Here is a 17722-nt window from a genome sequence, read left to right on the forward strand (position 1 = left end):
ATACAGGTGCCAGTGTCACCATGGTGACAGAGAAACTGGTTTCCCCTGGCCAATACCTGACTGGAAAAACTTATACAGTCACCAATGCTGACAATCAAACTAAAGCACATCCCATGGCAATGGTAACTTTAGAATGGGGAGGGGTCAATGGCCTGAAACAGGTGGTGGTCTCCTCAAACATCCCAGTAGACTGTCTGCTTGGAAATGACCTGGAGTCCTCAGCATGGGCTGAGGTAGAACTAAAAACCCATGCAGCCATGCTGGGTATCCCTGAACTGGTGTGTGTAAAAACAAGAGCACAATGCAAGGCACAGGGTGAAAAAGTAGAGCTGGAGTCTGGAAAAATGGCCCAGCCTACCAAGAGAAAAGGAAAGTCAGTTGGGAAACCAACTGCAACACAGTCAGAAAAAGAGAACCTCTCTTCTCAGGAAGAAGTTCTGCCCTCTGAGGGAACGGAGCCTTTGGAGCTTGAAACTTATCAGGTTGAGCTCTTAGGCCCAGGGGGACCCTCAAGGGAGGAGCTGTGTAAGGGACAAGAAACCTGTCCCTCTCTTGAAGGCCTTAGGCAGCAAGCTGCTGAAGAGTCCAAGGGCAAGAAAAATGGAACACATAGGGTCTATTGGGAAGATGGACTCCTGTACACTGAGGCCAGAGACCCCAAACCTGGTGCCACTAGGAGAGTGGTAGTGCCTCAGTCGTTCAGAGAGTTTATTCTGACCTTGGCCCATGATATTCCCCTTGCTGGGCATTTGGGACAAACCAAGACGTGGGAGAGGTTAGTCAACCACTTCTACTGGCCCAATATGTCCCAGAAGGTTAAGGAGTTTTGCCTCTCCTGCCCCACCTGTCAATCCAGTGGTAAGACAGGTGGGCACCCAAAGGCCCCCCTCATTCCACTTCCAGTGGTGGGGGTCCCCTTTGAAAGAGTGGGTGTGGACATAGTTGGTCCACTAGAACCTCCCACAGCCTCAGGAAATATGTACATCCTAGTAGTAGTGGATCATGCTACTAGGTATCCTGAAGCTATTCCCCTTAGGTCGACTACTGCCCCTGCAGTAGCCAAGGCCCTCATTGGTATCTTTACCAGAGTGGGTTTCCCTAAGGAGGTGGTGTCTGACAGAGGTACCAACTTCATGTCAGCATACCTAAAACACATGTGGAATGAGTGTGGAGTGACTTACAAATTCACTACACCATACCATCCACAAACTAATGGCTTAGTTGAGAGATTCAACAAGACATTAAAAGGCATGATCATGGGGCTCCCAGAAAAACTCAAAAGGAGATGGGATGTCCTCTTGCCATGTCTGCTTTTCGCTTACAGAGAGGTGCCACAGAAGGGAGTAGGATTCTCACCCTTTGAACTTCTGTTTGGTCACCCTGTAAGGGGACCACTTGCTCTTGTTAAAGAAGGCTGGGAGAGACCTCTTCATGAGCCTAAACAAGACATAGTGGACTATGTACTTGGCCTTCGCTCTAGAATGGCAGAGTACATGGAAAAGGCAACCAAAAACCTTGAGGCCAGCCAACAGCTCCAGAAGTTTTGGTATGACCAAAAGGCTGCACTGGTGGAGTTCCAACCAGGGCAACAAGTCTGGGTTCTGGAGCCTGTGGCTCCCAGGGCACTCCAGGACAAATGGAGTGGCCCTTACCCAGTGCTAGAAAGGAAGAGTCGGGTCACCTACCTGGTGGACCTGGGCACAAGCAGGAGCCCCAAGAGGGTGATCCATGTGAACCGCCTTAAGCTCTTCCATGACAGGGCTGATGTGAATCTGTTGATGGTAACAGATGAGGATCAGGAGGCAGAGAGTGAACCTCTCCCTGATCTTCTGTCATCAGACCCAAAAGATGGCTCAGTAGATGGAGTGATCTACTCAGACACCCTCTCTGGCCAACAGCAAGCTGATTGTAGGAGAGTCCTACAACAGTTTCCTGAACTCTTCTCCTTAACCCCTGGTCAGACACACCTGTGTACCCATGATGTGGACACAGGAGACAGCATGCCTGTCAAAAACAAAATCTTTAGACAGTCTGACCATGTTAAGGAAAGCATCAAGGTGGAAGTCCACAAGATGCTGGAATTGGGAGTAATTGAGCGCTCTGACAGCCCCTGGGCTAGCCCAGTGGTCTTAGTCCCCAAACCTCACACCAAAGAAGGAAAGAAAGAGATGAGGTTTTGTGTGGACTACAGAGGGCTCAATTCTGTCACCAAGACAGATGCTCATCCAATTCCTAGAGCTGATGAGCTCATAGATAAATTAGGTGCTGCCAAATTCTTAAGTACCTTTGACTTGACAGCAGGGTACTGGCAAATAAAAATGGCACCTGGAGCAAAAGAGAAAACAGCACTCTCCACACCTGATGGGCATTATCAGTTTACTGTTATGCCCTTTGGTTTAAAGAATGCCCCTGCCACCTTCCAAAGGTTGGTGAATCAAGTCCTTGCTGGCTTGGAGTCCTTTAGCACAGCTTATCTTGATGATATTGCTGTCTTTAGCTCCACCTGGCAGGATCACCTGGTCCACCTGAAGAAGGTTTTGAAGGCTCTGCAATCTGCAGGCCTCTCTATCAAGGCATCCAAATGCCAGATAGGGCAGGGAACTGTGGTTTACTTGGGCCACCTTGTAGGTGGAGGCCAAGTTCAGCCACTCCAACCCAAGATCCAGACTATTCTGGACTGGGTAGCTCCAAAAACCCAGACTCAAGTCAGGGCATTCCTTGGCTTGACTGGGTATTACAGGAGGTTTGTGAAGGGATATGGATCCATTGTGACAGCCCTCACTGAACTCACCTCCAAGAAAATGCCCAAGAAAGTGAACTGGACTGTGGAATGCCAACAGGCCTTTGACACCCTGAAACAAGCAATGTGCTGAGCACCAGTTCTCAAAGCTCCAGATTATTCTAAGCAGTTCATTGTGCAGACAGATGCCTCTGAACATGGGATAGGGGCAGTTCTGTCCCAAACAAATGATGATGGCCTTGACCAGCCTGTTGCTTTCATTAGCAGGAGGTTACTCCCCAGGGAGCAGCGTTGGAGTGCCATTGAGAGGGAGGCCTTTGCTGTGGTTTGGTCCCTGAAGAAGCTGAGACCATACCTCTTTGGGACTCACTTCCTAGTTCAAACTGACCACAGACCTCTCAAATGGCTGATGCAAATGAAAGGTGAAAATCCTAAACTGTTGAGGTGGTCCATCTCCCTACAGGGAATGGACTTTATAGTGGAACACAGACCTGGGACTGCCCATGCCAATGCAGATGGCCTTTCCAGGTTCTTCCACTTAGAAAATGAAGACTCTCTTGGGAAAGGTTAGTCTCATCCTCTTTCGTTTGGGGGGGGGTTGTGTAAGGAAATGCCTCCTTGGCATGGTTGCCCCCTGACTTTTTGCCTTTGCTGATGCTATGTTTACAATTGAAAGTGTGCTGAGGCCTGCTAACCAGTGTTCTTTCCCTAACCTGTACTTTTGTATCCACAATTGGCAGACCCTGGCATCCAGATAAGTCCCTTGTAACTGGTACTCCTAGTACCAAGGGCCCTGATGCCAAGGAAGGTCTCTAAGGGCTGCAGCATGTCTTATGCCACCCTGGAGACCTCTCACTCAGCACAGACACACTGCTTGCCAGCTTGTGTGTGCTAGTGAGGACAAAACGAGTAAGTCGACATGGCACTCCCCTCAGGGTGCCATGCCAGCCTCTCACTGCCTATGCAGTATAGGTAAGACACCCCTCTAGCAGGCCTTACAGCCCTAAGGCAGGGTGCACTATACCATAGGTGAGGGTACCAGTGCATGAGCATGGTACCCCTACAGTGTCTAAACAAAACCTTAGACATTGTAAGTGCAGGGAAGCCATAAGAGTATATGGTCTGGGAGTCTGTCAAACACGAACTCCACAGCACCATAATGGCTACACTGAAAACTGGGAAGTTTGGTATCAAACTTCTCAGCACAATAAATGCACACTGATGCCAGTGTACATTTTATTGCAAAATACACCCCAGAGGGCACCTTAGAGGTGCCCCCTGAAACTTAACCGACTGTCTGTGTAGGCTGACTAGTTCCAGCAGCCTGCCACACTAGAGACATGTTGCTGGCCCCATGGGGAGAGTGCCTTTGTCACTCTGAGGCCAGTAACAAAGCCTGCACTGGGTGGAGATGCTAACACCTCCCCCAGGCAGGAGCTGTAACACCTGGCGGTGACCCTCAAAGGCTCACCCCTTTGTCACAGCCCAGCAGGGCACTCCAGCTTAGTGGAATTGCCCGCCCCCTCCGGCCACGGCCCCCACTTTTGGCGGCAAGGCTGGAGGGAACAAAGAAAGCAACAAGGAGGAGTCACTGGCCAGTCAGGACAGCCCCTAAGGTGTCCTGAGCTGAGGTGACTCTAACTTTTAGAAATCCTCCATCTTGCAGATGGAGGATTCCCCCAATAGGGTTAGGATTGTGACCCCCCCTCCCCTTGGGAGGAGGCACAAAGAGGGTGTACCCACCCTCAGGGCTAGTAGCCATTGGCTACTAACCCCCCAGACCTAAACACGCCCTTAAATTTAGTATTTAAGGGCTACCCTGAACCCTAGAAAATTAGATTCCTGCAACTACAAGAAGAAGGACTGCCTAGCTGAAAACCCCTGCAGAGGAAGACTAGAAGACGACAACTGCCTTGGCTCCAGAAACTCACCGGCCTGTCTCCTGCCTTCCAAAGAACTCTGCTCCAGCGACGCCTTCCAAGGGACCAGCGACCTCTGACTCCTCTGAGGACTGCCCTGCTTCTAAAAAGACAAGAAACACCCGAGGACAGCGGACCTGCTCCAAAAAGACTGCAACTTCGTTTCAAGGAGCAGCTTTAAAGACCCTGCAACTCCCCGCAAGAAGCGTGAGACTTGCAACACTGCACCCGGCGACCCCGACTCGGCTGGTGGAGAACCAACACCTCAGGGAGGACCCCCGGACTACTCTCCGACTGTGAGTACCAAAACCTGTCCCCCCTGAGCCCCCACAGCGCCGCCTGCAGAGGGAATCCCGAGGCTTCCCCTGACCGCGACTCTCTGAAACCTAAGTCCCGACGCCTGGAAAAGACCCTGCACCCGCAGCCCCCAGGACCTGAAGGACCGGACTTTCACTGGAGAAGTGACCCCAAGGAGTCCCTCTCCCTTGCCCAAGTGGAGGTTTCCCCGAGGAAGCCCCCCCTTGCCTGCCTGCAGCGCTGAAGAGATCCGTTGATCTCTCATAGACTAACATTGCAAACCCGACGCTTGTTTCTACACTGCACCCGGCCGCCCCCGCGCTGCTGAGGGTGAAATTTCTGTGTGGGCTTGTGTCCCCCCCGGTGCCCTACAAAACCCCCCTGGTCTGCCCTCCGAAGACGCGGGTACTTACCTGCAAGCAGACCGGAACCGGGGCACCCCCTTCTCTCCATTCTAGCCTATGCGTTTTGGGCACCACTTTGAACTCTGCACCTGACCGGCCCTGAGCTGCTGGTGTGGTGACTTTGGGGTTGCTCTGAACCCCCAACGGTGGGCTACCTTGGACCAAGAACTGAACCCTGTAAGTGTCTTACTTACCTGGTAAAACTAACAAAAACTTACCTCCCCCAGGAACTGTGAAAATTGCACTAAGTGTCCACTTTTAAAGTAGCGATTTGTGAATAACTTGAAAAGTATACATGCAATTGAAATGATTCAAAGTTCCTAATGTACTTACCTGCAATACCTTTCAAACAAGATATTACATGTTAAATTTGAACCTGTGGTTCTTAAAATAAACTAAGAAAAGATATTTTTCTATAACAAAACCTATTGGCTGGATTTGTCTCTGAGTGTGTGTACCTCATTTATTGTCTATGTGTATGTACAACAAATGCTTAACACTACTCCTTGGATAAGCCTACTGCTCGACCACACTACCACAAAATAGAGCATTAGTATTATCTATTTTTACCACTATTTTACCTCTAAGGGGAACCCTTGGACTCTGTGCATGCTATTCCTTACTTTGAAATAGCACATACAGAGCCAACTTCCTACAGTCAGAAACTCGTCTCAGTGACAGCCTGGCACAGACCAGTCAGTCCTGCTCTGAAGGATTGGGTAAAATACAGGGGACATCTCTAAGATGCCCTCAGTGTGCATTTTGTAATAAATCCAGCACTGGCATCAGTGTGGGTTGAATATTCTGAGAAGTTTGATACCAAACTTCCCAGTATTCAGTGTAGCCATTATGGAATTGTGGAGTTTGTTCTGACATACTCCCAGACAATATACTTAATACGGCTACCCTGCACTTACAACTCACCTGTGGTATAGTGCACCCAGCCTTAGGCCTGTAAGGCCTGCTAGAGGGGTGACTTACCTATGCCACAGGCAGTGGGTTGTGGGCATGGCACCCTGAGGGGGATGCCATGTCGACTTTGCCTTTTTTTCCTCACCCACACATACAATCTGCACTGGCAGTGTGCATATGTTAGGGGAGAAGTCCCTTATGGTGGCACAACACATGATGCAACCCTTAGGGACCTTCCCTGGTCACAGGGCCCTTGGTACCACTGGTATATTTTACAAGGGACTTATCTGGGTGCCAGGGGTGTGCCAATTGTGGAAACAATGGTACCTTTTTAGTGAAAGAACACTGGTGCTAAGGCCTGGTTAGCAGGGTCCCAACACACTTCTGATTCAAGTCAGTATCAATATCAGGAAAAGAGTGGGAGGTAACTGTAACAGGGAGCCATTTTCCTACAAGCGGGTTCCATTGTTGCAGCTGTAAACAAAGGAGCCCACAACAGAAGGAGCGGGCATTAAAGATCTCTCACCAATCTTTCTACTTAGTCTTGTGATCAGCCGGGGGCAATATTTCAAAAGAGGTCACCCCCCTAATACAAATAACCTCCACTCACCACAGGAAATGTTACAATGAATTGAGTAATATTATGAGAACTATCTGAATATTTCACAAACCTTACTTGATCAATTTCACTGGATCGGAGAATATTTATTGTAGATTTGTAATAGATGAGACAGATTTTTCAGCAGTGACAGAAGCTCTGTGGGCCGCTACCATATGTGGGGTACTGTGAATTACAAACTGGGATTCTGTGGTTCCATCTGGTCCAGTCAGAGTGGGATTCTGAGCCAGTGGCTTACGTTCGACGGCCAGTGGTGTCAAAGTATCTGTGTAAGTGCCTACCAGGCCAGCTGAATGTATGTCCTCCTCCGTGGTAAATCTAACTCTAGGAGGTTTTTATTTGGACACGCAGCTGTCGCCCTTGTAGACCAAACATCACTGGTGGATGGCGTCACCTGCACTGAGAGCGAAGAATTCATTAGTACCTTTTATACACCTCCGCTATGTAGGCTCTGGGCCAAGCTCAGATCCTCTAGGTCAGTTATCGCCTCGTCTGATACTTCCACTACAAAGCTGGCCCCATGCTGGAGATAATTACAAGAGGGAGTCTATCACTAAATTTCTGTTAAAATTATTTTTGCAATCCAGTTTGTTTTGGCCTTTCTTTGGCTGTTTTAAGTTCTTGTCACCCACATGTGGACGTTGTAATGTACACGGCAGCTCCTTCTTACTTAATCTGATTTAGCCCAAGTTGTATCCACGCGGCTTCGCTGGTGCTCACTGAGTGGCCTCAGTTCACATTATGCACATAGTCGCGCCCCCTTTACTGTCCCTGTACCCTCATTCCATGAGCAGCAACCGTGGTTTGCAGGTGATCCTTAGAGACCCAGTGATCAAGCCATTATCAGTATCTGTGATCCCCCAGCGACCCGTGGGGAGCCCACACAGCAGCACATTCACAGCAGCGTCGCAGAGGACGGAAGGATACCGTCTTGAGTGGTTGGAAGATTATGACAAGGTGGGTTTTGCCATCTTTCCTTAATTGTTCCAGTAAATGAGGATTACATTAGCCTAGAGCTGGGTTTGTATTCAGTTAGAACAAGCCTTGATATAACACTTTTAATTTTACTTACACAGCCAGTAAAAGACCCAGAGTATTTCAGTTGTAAAGACCAGAATGTCTAATACTGAAATAAAAGATGCTGTGCACTCGTTACTGCATGATTGTGTTCACAAGCTAGAGGGGGAGTTATGTGGCTGTTGGATATCTGCATCTGTGTTTGACTTGTGGGCAAGGAAGTGATACCTTTGGTTTCGACTTTTACACCAGCTCTTGCTCAGGTGCACAGGGTCTTCAAGGTAATGTGTGCCTTGAGCACAGATGTTGATTCTGTCCCGTGGCACAGGAATCACTACTGCATATACTGCTGATTTGTTTATTATTAATTTAAGACCTAATTAAATTCCTTCATCCTGCCTTTATCCAAGCAGGGTTACGGTTAGCATCAGAAAAATTTGCCTTTCATTCACTGGTTGGTGCTTGAGCTGCAAACTATGGGGGTGATTCTCACCCTGGCGGGCGGCGGAGGCCGCCCGCCAGAGTTCCCCCCTCCAAAATACCGCTCCGCGGTCGAAAGACCGCTGAGGGTATTTTGGGTTTTGCACTGGGCTGGCGGGCGACCGCCAAATGGCCACCCGCCAGCCCAGTGCAAAACACCTTCCCACGAGGACGCCGGCTCAGAATTGAGCCGGTGGAGTGGGAAGGTGCGACGGGTGCAGTGGCACCCGTCGCGTATTTCAGTGTCTGCAAAGCAGACACTGAAATACAAAGTGGGGCCCTCTTACGGGGGCCCCTGCAGTGCCCATGCCATTGGCATGGGCACTGCAGGGGCCCCCAGGGGCCCCACGACAACCCATACCGCCATCCTGTTCCTGGCGGGCGAACCGCCAGGAACAGGATGGCAGTATGGGCTGTCAGAATCCCCATGGCGGCGCAGCGAGCTGCGCCGCCATGGAGGATTCTTAAGGGCAGCGGAAAACCGGCGGGAGACCGCCGGTTTTCCACTTCTGACCGCGGCAAAACCGCCGCGGTCAGAATGCCCTGCGGGGCACCGCCAGCCTGTTGGCGGTGCTCCCGCCAACCCTGGCCCCGGCGGTCCATGACCGCCGGGGTCAGAATGACCCCCTATATGTGCTGTGTTTATACAAAATAACATGTATTTAATCCTTTGTTTCTCGCCCTTGAATTCTTTTTAACAAGCGACATACTCAAGCTCACCCTAAAGAAGAGGCCCAAACAGGATAAAATCAGTCCTGGGGGCTTCCGTTTCCCTTCAGATGGGACCTGCCCTGGGAGTTTGGGCTGCACTGTTCCTACTGGATCAGGATTAAGACTGATTTGCTTATGACCAGTTCCGGTCTGCGGTGGCATGGTGGGCGAAGGAGCGAGGGCCTTGAATGCAGTCTAGAGTCATTACTAGGAGCCTGATTCAGTTTATTGGGTCACAAACCTTAGGCAGTATTCCCTCCGCCAGGGTCTAAATCAGACCCCAAGTCACACATTCCACCCACCACTCCTTCCTCTGCCTCATTCCACTGACTGCCCTTTCATTTCTACACATACGGCCACCCTGTCAGAGTGTGTAAGCAAGTTTTTAAACATTTCTAAGTTTATTAGTTTGATTTGTTTTTGTATTTCTGTTATGGCTATTACTGCGTCTAATGCTAGTTTACTTCTCAGGGTGGAAGTGTGGTGAGGCAAATGGGACTGTTCTAGGATACAGTCTGCTGTGGTGGAGCACTGAAGAATTAATAGGTCATTCGTTTTTTAAGGGTGCAAAGAGTGCATATAGTTGAGACTGTAAGTACCAGGTCTGAATAACATGAGCTAGACGAGGGTATAGATATTCTGTTTTGCCATATTTTATAAATATTTGTATTTTTTTAATGGTTGATTAACCAACAATAAAACAGTATCCCACGTGTAAACACCAGGGGGCTGAGTCATAAAAGTGTTTATGGGTATGGAAAGTATAACTTTCTAAGTACACTTTTAGATACACTTATATGTCTATGAATCAGCTCTGAAACGCTCCACTCCAATATGGATGAAAGTCAAAAGATTGCACAGTCCTTTGTATCTGTTCTCACTGTATATGATTAGTCCCTAAATATTCACGTTCCCAATATTTTGGGGCCAATTCACAAGGCCCATAACAGTGTATATTACTTTAAGTTCTCCAAAATGCTTTTGTGAGCAGCACCTTTCATTCATTCCTCAAAGCATTCAGTGAGATGCATCCAAGCCCACAACCCTTCAGACCAAACTGACTCACCCTTGGGGCTATCGCTGCCATCACTTAGTCCACACTCTGGATGGTCCAGGGGAAATATGTTGCTCTCTTCTTTAACGATGATAGAAAAAAGCTTGTATTCTGTTAGCAAAAGAAAAAATACTGGTCAGCGAGAAATACCTAGAAATAAAGTGTGCCACAGAACAGTGCTCCTTAAAGACAGCTGAAGAAGTACAGAACCCCATGGTACATTGTTTCTTCTCTAAACAAAACACACCAACAGACTGTAAAGCTTGAGTGATCTCATGCCACTGAGCCTTGACGCATGTCTACAGCACACACCACTGAGCCTTGACGCATCTCCACAGAGCAGTGCATTCCACTGAGCCTTGACGCATGTCCACAGTGCAGTGCATTCCACTGAGCCTTGGCGCATGTCCACAGCGCATACAACTGAGTCTTGATGTATGTCCACAGCACATGCCACTGAGCCCTGACACATGCCCACAGTACATACCACTGAGCCGTGACACGTCCACAGTGCATGCCACTGAGCCTTGACACATGTTCACAGCGCATACCGCTGAGCCTTGACGCATGTCTACAGTGCCTACCACTGAGCCTTGACATGTCCAGCGCAAACCACTGAGCCTTGACACGTGCACAGCACATGCCACTGACCCTTGACACATGTCCACAGTGCATGCCGCTGAGCCTTGACGCACGTCTACAGCGCATACCACTGAGCCTTGATACATGTCCACACCGCATACCACTGAAGCTTGATGCATGTCTACAACGCATACCAGTGAGCCTTGATGCATCTCTACAGCTCATACCAGAGACTTGATGCATGTCCACAGCACATACCACTGAGCCTTGACACGTCCACAGTGCATATCACGGAGCCTTGACTGATGTCCACAGCGCAGGGCATACCACTGAGTCTTGATGCATGTCCAGAGCGCATACCAATGAGCCTTGATGTATGTCCACAGTACATGCCACTGAGCCCGGACACATGCCCACGGTGCATGCCACTGAGCCTTGACACGTCCACAGTGCATGCCACTGAGCCTTGACGCATGTTCACTGTGTATACGTCTGATCCTTGATACATGTCCACACCGCATGCCACTGAGCCTTGAGGTATGTCCACAGCGCATACCACTGAGCCTGGACACATGTCCACAGCGCATGCCCCTGAGCCTTGACACATGCCAACAGCCCATGCCACTGAGCCTTGACACGTGTCACCAGCGCTTTGCCACTGAGCCTTGACACATGTCAACAGCGCATGCCACTGAGCCATGACACATGTCAACAGCGCATATCACTGACCCTTGACACAGGTCCACAGAGCATACCCCTGAGCCTTGACACACCTCCACAGCGCATAACACTGAGGCTTAGCGCATAACACTGAGGCTTGACGCATACCCACAGCACATTCTAATGGGCCTTGACACATCTCCACAGCGCATACCACTGAGCATTGAAGCATGCCCACAGTGCATACCTCTGATGTAGGAGGTTGGCCCTCTACGTAGTGTGCAAAACTAGGCACACTGTGCAGGGGGTCACAGTATCAATCATGCTTCCATACACACTCAATAAATAACTCGAGACCAAATTTATAAAAAATACTTCAGATTTTTATATAATGTTTAAGACCAAGATGATTAAGATATGTTAAGTACTTTTTGAGTTATGATTTTTCAAGATTTTAATAAAGGTAGTGTTTCTGTGCGTAATTAAGCACCATAGGAATCAATGGAAGGCCACCTACAAAAATGCATATAAAGTCACACAGGTGAGTTACCAGTCTCTTCTGTTGCAGGATGATCGATGAGGATGGTGGGCACCCCGTGCCAGCTGGAGAGTCTTGAGCAGCTCACGGTTCTGGCAGGAGCAGTGCTGGAAAGTCTCCTGGCACAGGCACAGGGCCACTTGGAGGGGCCACCTGAAAAAGGATCTGGTTTGCAGTGTTAAAGGTGGGGCTTCAGGGTCCCTTGGGCTGATGAGGTCACAAGGGGTTAGGGAGGCGTGTCACACAGCTGATTCCGCAATACAGGGCTCAGGGCGGCCGGATGCAGGGCAAGTAGGAGGGCTTGGAGGATGTGCGCAATTGAACACTCTGGAGCTGGAGGTAAGTCTTTTTCCAGGGGTCTTTGCAGGACGATGAGGGTGCTCTGGTGGGAGGTTTGGGGTGTTCCTGAAGACCCTCGACTGGGCCTTCCTCCTGGTCCAGTTGCAGCTCTGGGGGAGCTGTTTTTGCTGTAGTCCGACGTGCACTACCAGTACCTGGGGGTATTAGCAGAACTCAGCCACGGGAGGGCGCAGTGCCACCAAGTTTGGCAGACTTTTGGGTCTCATCCGGGCTGTCGTTGGTGTGTTGTCGGGTCCAGCCGCGACTTCTGGTTGCGGAGATACCGTCCGGTCAGTGAAGTGACCCTCACCGGTTTGATGATTCTTTGTAGGTTTCTTTAGTTTCTTGAATGGTGCCTGCAGTCAGGAGGGAGATCTTGAGCTATTTGCGAAGCTTGGAGGTCCTCCGGGTCTTTTGGAGGTTGATCCAGTGGTCAGCTCCTTTGCAGCAGCGCTTGTCGGGACTCTGGTGCAGCAAGCAGGGGTCTTGGAGCCTCTTCTGGTGCAGCAGGTCCTCTGTTCTCGTCCCGTTGGGTTCTTTGGTGCTGTCTTCTTTTCTTCCTGATGAATCTGGTGTCTTGGTCTAGGGGAGCCTACTAAATACTGAATCTGTGTGTGGGACACATACCCTTGAGTGGCTACACCCACTACAGTGACCACTTCCTGTGGAAAGGGTCACTACCCTAAACCTCATTGGCTATTTTCCTGCCATCAAACATGGAGGAAAAGGAAATGGAGAGTCCACTTCTCCTGCAAGCCCCTAGTGGTGATGCATGCTCAGTGAGACTCCTACCCTTTGTGTGGTTTACCGCCTTTGCTCCCACCAAAAGTGGGGGTTGACAAAGATTTGCCCCAGAACACTAAGCCTGAAATGGCAGTGCTGGGTGCAGAGCTGTAGGGGGTGGCACAATCAGTGCTGCTGCCCGCAGGGGCCTACCTCTAATATCCCATGCCTTGGGTACTGGTGTACCCCTTTACTAGGGACTTACAGTGATATTTATCCAAGCATCACAAAAGATTTAGGGAACGAGCTCTGACCCAGGGAATGTGGGGCTCTGAGCACTACAACTTCTAGGCCACATCAACATCAGACAAAAAGTGTGTGTTGGGGGGGTAACCATGCAAAAAGAGGCCTCCTCTCACAACTGAGCCTTCAGATGTCCACAGCGCACACCACGCAGCCCAGACACATGTCCATAGTGCACAACACTGAGCCTAGATGCATGTCCACAAGGCAGCGCATGCCACTGAGCTTTGACGCATGTCAACAGCGCATACCACTGAGCCCTAACATGTCCACAGTGCATACCACTGATCATTGACGCATGTCCACAGCGGATACCACTGAGCCTTGACGCATGTCCACAACGTACGGCACTGAGCCTTCAAACATGTCCACAGTGCATGCCACTGAGCCTTGACACATGTGCACAACACATGCCACTGAGCCTTGACGCATGTCCACAGTGCATGCTGCTGAGCATTGACGCATGTCCACAGGGCAGCGCATGCTACTGAGCATTGACGGATGTCCACAGGGCAGCACATGCCACTGAGCCTTGAAGCATTTCCAGTGTGCATACCACTGAGCCCTAACACCTGTCCAAAACACATACCACCGAGCCTTGGCGCATGTCCACAGTGCATACCACTGAGCCTTGACGCATGTCTACAGCGCATATCACTGAGTCCTAACACTTCATATCTACTTATATGAAGTTTCTGTGGCAGGAGTGTGGGGTAACATATAAGTTCACCATTCCTTACCACTCCCAAATCAATGGTCTGGTTGAAAGATTCAACTGCACCTTAAAAGGCATGATCAAGGGACTTGAGGCAGAAGTGGGACGTCCTCTTGCCATGCCTTCTGTTAGTCTACTCAAAAAGGGCTTAGATTTAGTCTTTTTGAGTTACTGTATGGCCACCCTGTCAGGGGACCTTCAAGTCTGGTGAAGGAGGGCTTACAGAAAGCCCCCAGTAAACCTTCCCAGGATGTATTTGGTTACATGCCGGCCTTCAGAAACCAGACTGCCCTCTTCAGAGCTCTCACACATGAGAACCTAGAAGCCAGGAAAACATGAAACTGTGGTATTGACCAGAATGGCATTCTGGTGTAGTTTCAGCCTGGGCAAAATGTGTGGGTATTGGCGCCAGTGGTGCCTAGGGCACTTTAGGACAAATGGACTGGGCCATTTGAGGTGGTGGAGCGCAAGAGCGAACTCACCTACCTCGTGGACTTTCGGACTCCCAGGAACCCCTCAAGGATCCTGCATGTGAACCGTCTCAAGCCACAATGAGCGGAAGGAATTGTCCATGCTCTTAGCCACGGATGATGGAGTGGAGGAAGAGAGTGAACCTCTTCCTGACCGCCTGTCTGCTGGAGAGAAAGATGGGTTTGTGGAGGGAGCAAATCTCTCCCCCTCCCTGACCTCAGAACAACAGAAGCTTGGGTACTTCTGCCTGAAGTACATTTAAACCGTGGAGCCTTTGATTCTCTATTTATAAGGTGTGGTAAACGTGATAGGGCAAGGCAGGATGACTGTCCCTGGGGCTGTATGTTAGGACAGGTTTGGTGTCCTGGGGTGTCAGGGGTGGTGTAGGGTTGCTGCACCAAAGTTTCTCACCACCAGGAGAGTGCACATTACTGAGGGAGGCGGTATTAGGTCCCCCACCCAGGTAGGGCGTTGTTTTACAAACCAGAGAGACAGGGCTCTCCCCCAAGGTTTGAGTATTGGCTGTCTGGAGGCGGCTGCCGGGTGGAACTAGTCGGCAACCATGCCTGTTAGGTTAGCTTTTGCAGGGGGCATCTCTAAGGTGAGCCCTTGGTACATTTAGGGTTAAATTCAATACTGGTACCAGTTTGGGTTTATCATCCTAAGTTGTTTGATACCAAACAAGCCAGGGTGCCCTGAGCGTGGCCATCATGTAGCTGGGAAACTCATGTTTCACCAGTGTCTAGTACATGTACTTAAAATGGCTGCTCTGTTCACTCACTATGACCCAAGTTTGGCAATGACATAGTGGGGCATATTGCTCATGCAGCTATGCCCTCACATATAGTATGGTGCACCTTGCCTTAGAGCTGGAAGGCCTGCTAAAGGGGTGACTAACCCATTACATATGCAGTGTAGGGTGGACACGGCACACAGGGACTGTGCCATGTCGAATTTGCCTTTGTAGGTTTGCCCCAGTACACTCAGCCTGCAATAGCAGTGCTGGGAGCATCTGGGTGAAGGGCCCTAGAGGGTGGCACAATCAGTGCTGCTGCCCTCAGGGGCCTACCCTTAATACCCCATGCCCTGGGTACTGGTGTACCCATTTACTAGGGACTTACAGTGATATTTAAGAGTGTATCCAATTGTGCCAAGCATCACAGCAGATTTAGGGAAAGAGCTCTGACCCAGGGAACCTGGTTAGCAGGTGCCATGGGCACTACAACTTCTAGGACACATCAACATCAGACAAAAAGTGGGGGGGGGCTAACCATATGAAAAGAGGCCTCCTCTCAATATGTCCACAACGCATACCACTGAGTCTTTTCACATGTCGACAGTGTATTACACTGAGCCTTGACACATACTGTGAGAAAGTAGCCTCTTTCTAGCATGGTTACCCCCACTTTTGGCCTGTTTATGAGTGTGTGTCAGTGTGTTTTTACTGTCTCACTGGGATCCTGCTAGCCTGGACCCCTGTGCTCATAGTTAAAACCCTATTTGTCAGTGTGTTTTGCCTGTCTCACTGGGATCCTGCTAGCCAGGACCCAAGTGCTCATAGTTTGTGGTCTATGTGTGCGTTGTCAGTAGTGCTTAACTGTGTCACTGAAGTTCTGCTAACCAGAACTCCAATGCTTATGCCCTCTCTACTTACCAAATTAGTCAATATAGTTTAGTGTCCTCATATTCCAATTCCAATTCCAATTGGCATACTGGACCCCCCCCTTATAAGTCCCTAGTATATGGTACCTAGGTACCCAGGGCATTGGGGTTCCAGGAGATCCTTATGGGCTGCAGCATTTCTTTTGCCACCCATAAGGAGCTCAGACAAACCTTTCTTCAGGAATGCCACTGCAGCCTGAGTGAAATAGTGCACACACTATTTCACAGCCATTTTCACTGCATTTAAGTAACTTATAAGTCACCTATATGTCTAACCTTCATTTACTGAAGGCTAGGTGCAAAGTTACTAAGTGTAAGGGAACCCTTGCACTAGCAAAGGTGCGCCCATGCTGTCCTGGGCCAATTCCCCGGACTTCGTGAGTGCAGGGACACCATTACACGCGAGCACTACACATTTGTCAATACAAATATGTAGCTTCACAATGGTAACTCTGAATATGGCCATGTGAGGTGTCTAAGATCATGGAATTGTCCTCCCATTCCACATCTGCTATTGGGGGGGGGAGGGGTGAGGGGCAATCCCATGCATCCTGGGGGCTCCACCATGGACCCCCAGTACTGCCAAACCAGCTCTCTGAGGTTTGCACTGCAGCCCTAGCTGTTGCCAACCCTCAGTCAGGTTTCTGTCCTCCTGGGGTCTGAACAGCTCAGTCCCAAGAAGGCAGAACAATGCATTTCCTTTGGGAGGAGGGTGTTACACCCTCTCCCTTTGGAAATAGGTGTTACAGGCTTGGGGGGGGTAGCCTCCCACAGCGTCTGGAAATGCTTTGAAGGGCACAAACGGTGCCCTTCTTGCATAAACCAGTCTACACCAGTTCAGGGACCCCCAGTCCCTGCTCTGGCACGAAAATGGACAAAGGAAAGGGGAGTGACCACTCACCTGTCCATCACCACCCCAGGGGTAGGGCCCAGAGCTTTTCCAGTCTGTCCCTGGCCTTAGCCATCTTGTTTTCCAAGGTGTAGGGACACTCTGGAGGCCTCTGAGTGGCCAGTGCCAGCAGGTGACGTCAGAGACCCCTCCTGATAGGTGCATACCTGGGTAGGTAGCCAATCCCCCTCTCAGGGCTATATGGGGTCTCCCCTGTGGGTGTCTCTTCAGATTCAGCTTGCAAGTTTTCTCCAGGAATCCTCTGCTTCAACTTCTGACCATCGGATCAACCGCAGACTGCTCCAGGAACCGCTGTAACTGCAACAAAGTATCCAGAAAGGCTACTGTGACCCTGCAACATCAACTCCAGCAAGTAACTGCAACAGTTTCCAAGGTGTGCATGCTCTGAGGACTCCCTACCTTCATCCTGCACCAGAAGAACCAAAGGAATCTCCTGTGTAGTGACGGAGTCACTTCCCTGCTTCAGCAGACACATTTCTTCGATGATGACCAGTACTCTGGGACTCCTCTCCTGGCGACGAGCGTGCTCCCTGGAACACTGGTGGTGGACCGATGTGACCCAGACTGTCCTAAGGTCCAGCTGTCCAAATTAGGTGGAGGTTAGAGCTTGCCTCCCCGTGCTGCGACAGTACCCCTGTGAACTGCGTCTTCTTCAGCTCCTGAGGC

At 50.1% G+C, this 17722-nt stretch overlaps 1 protein-coding gene across 1 annotated transcript in view; it reads right to left on the reverse strand.

The window, feature by feature from the left end:
- Positions 1 to 17722, reverse strand: part of LOC138283661 (zinc finger protein 1 homolog) — a 129955-nt gene that overhangs the window by 75482 nt on the left and 36751 nt on the right. The window contains exon 3 of the mRNA XM_069221601.1: positions 10166 to 10264. Coding sequence (XP_069077702.1) covers positions 10166 to 10264 — 99 coding nt within the window. The remainder of the gene's footprint in view (positions 1 to 10165; positions 10265 to 17722) is intronic.

Source organism: Pleurodeles waltl, chromosome 3_1, assembly GCF_031143425.1.
Source record: "Pleurodeles waltl isolate 20211129_DDA chromosome 3_1, aPleWal1.hap1.20221129, whole genome shotgun sequence".
In the NCBI taxonomy this organism is placed as follows: domain Eukaryota; kingdom Metazoa; phylum Chordata; class Amphibia; order Caudata; family Salamandridae; genus Pleurodeles; species Pleurodeles waltl.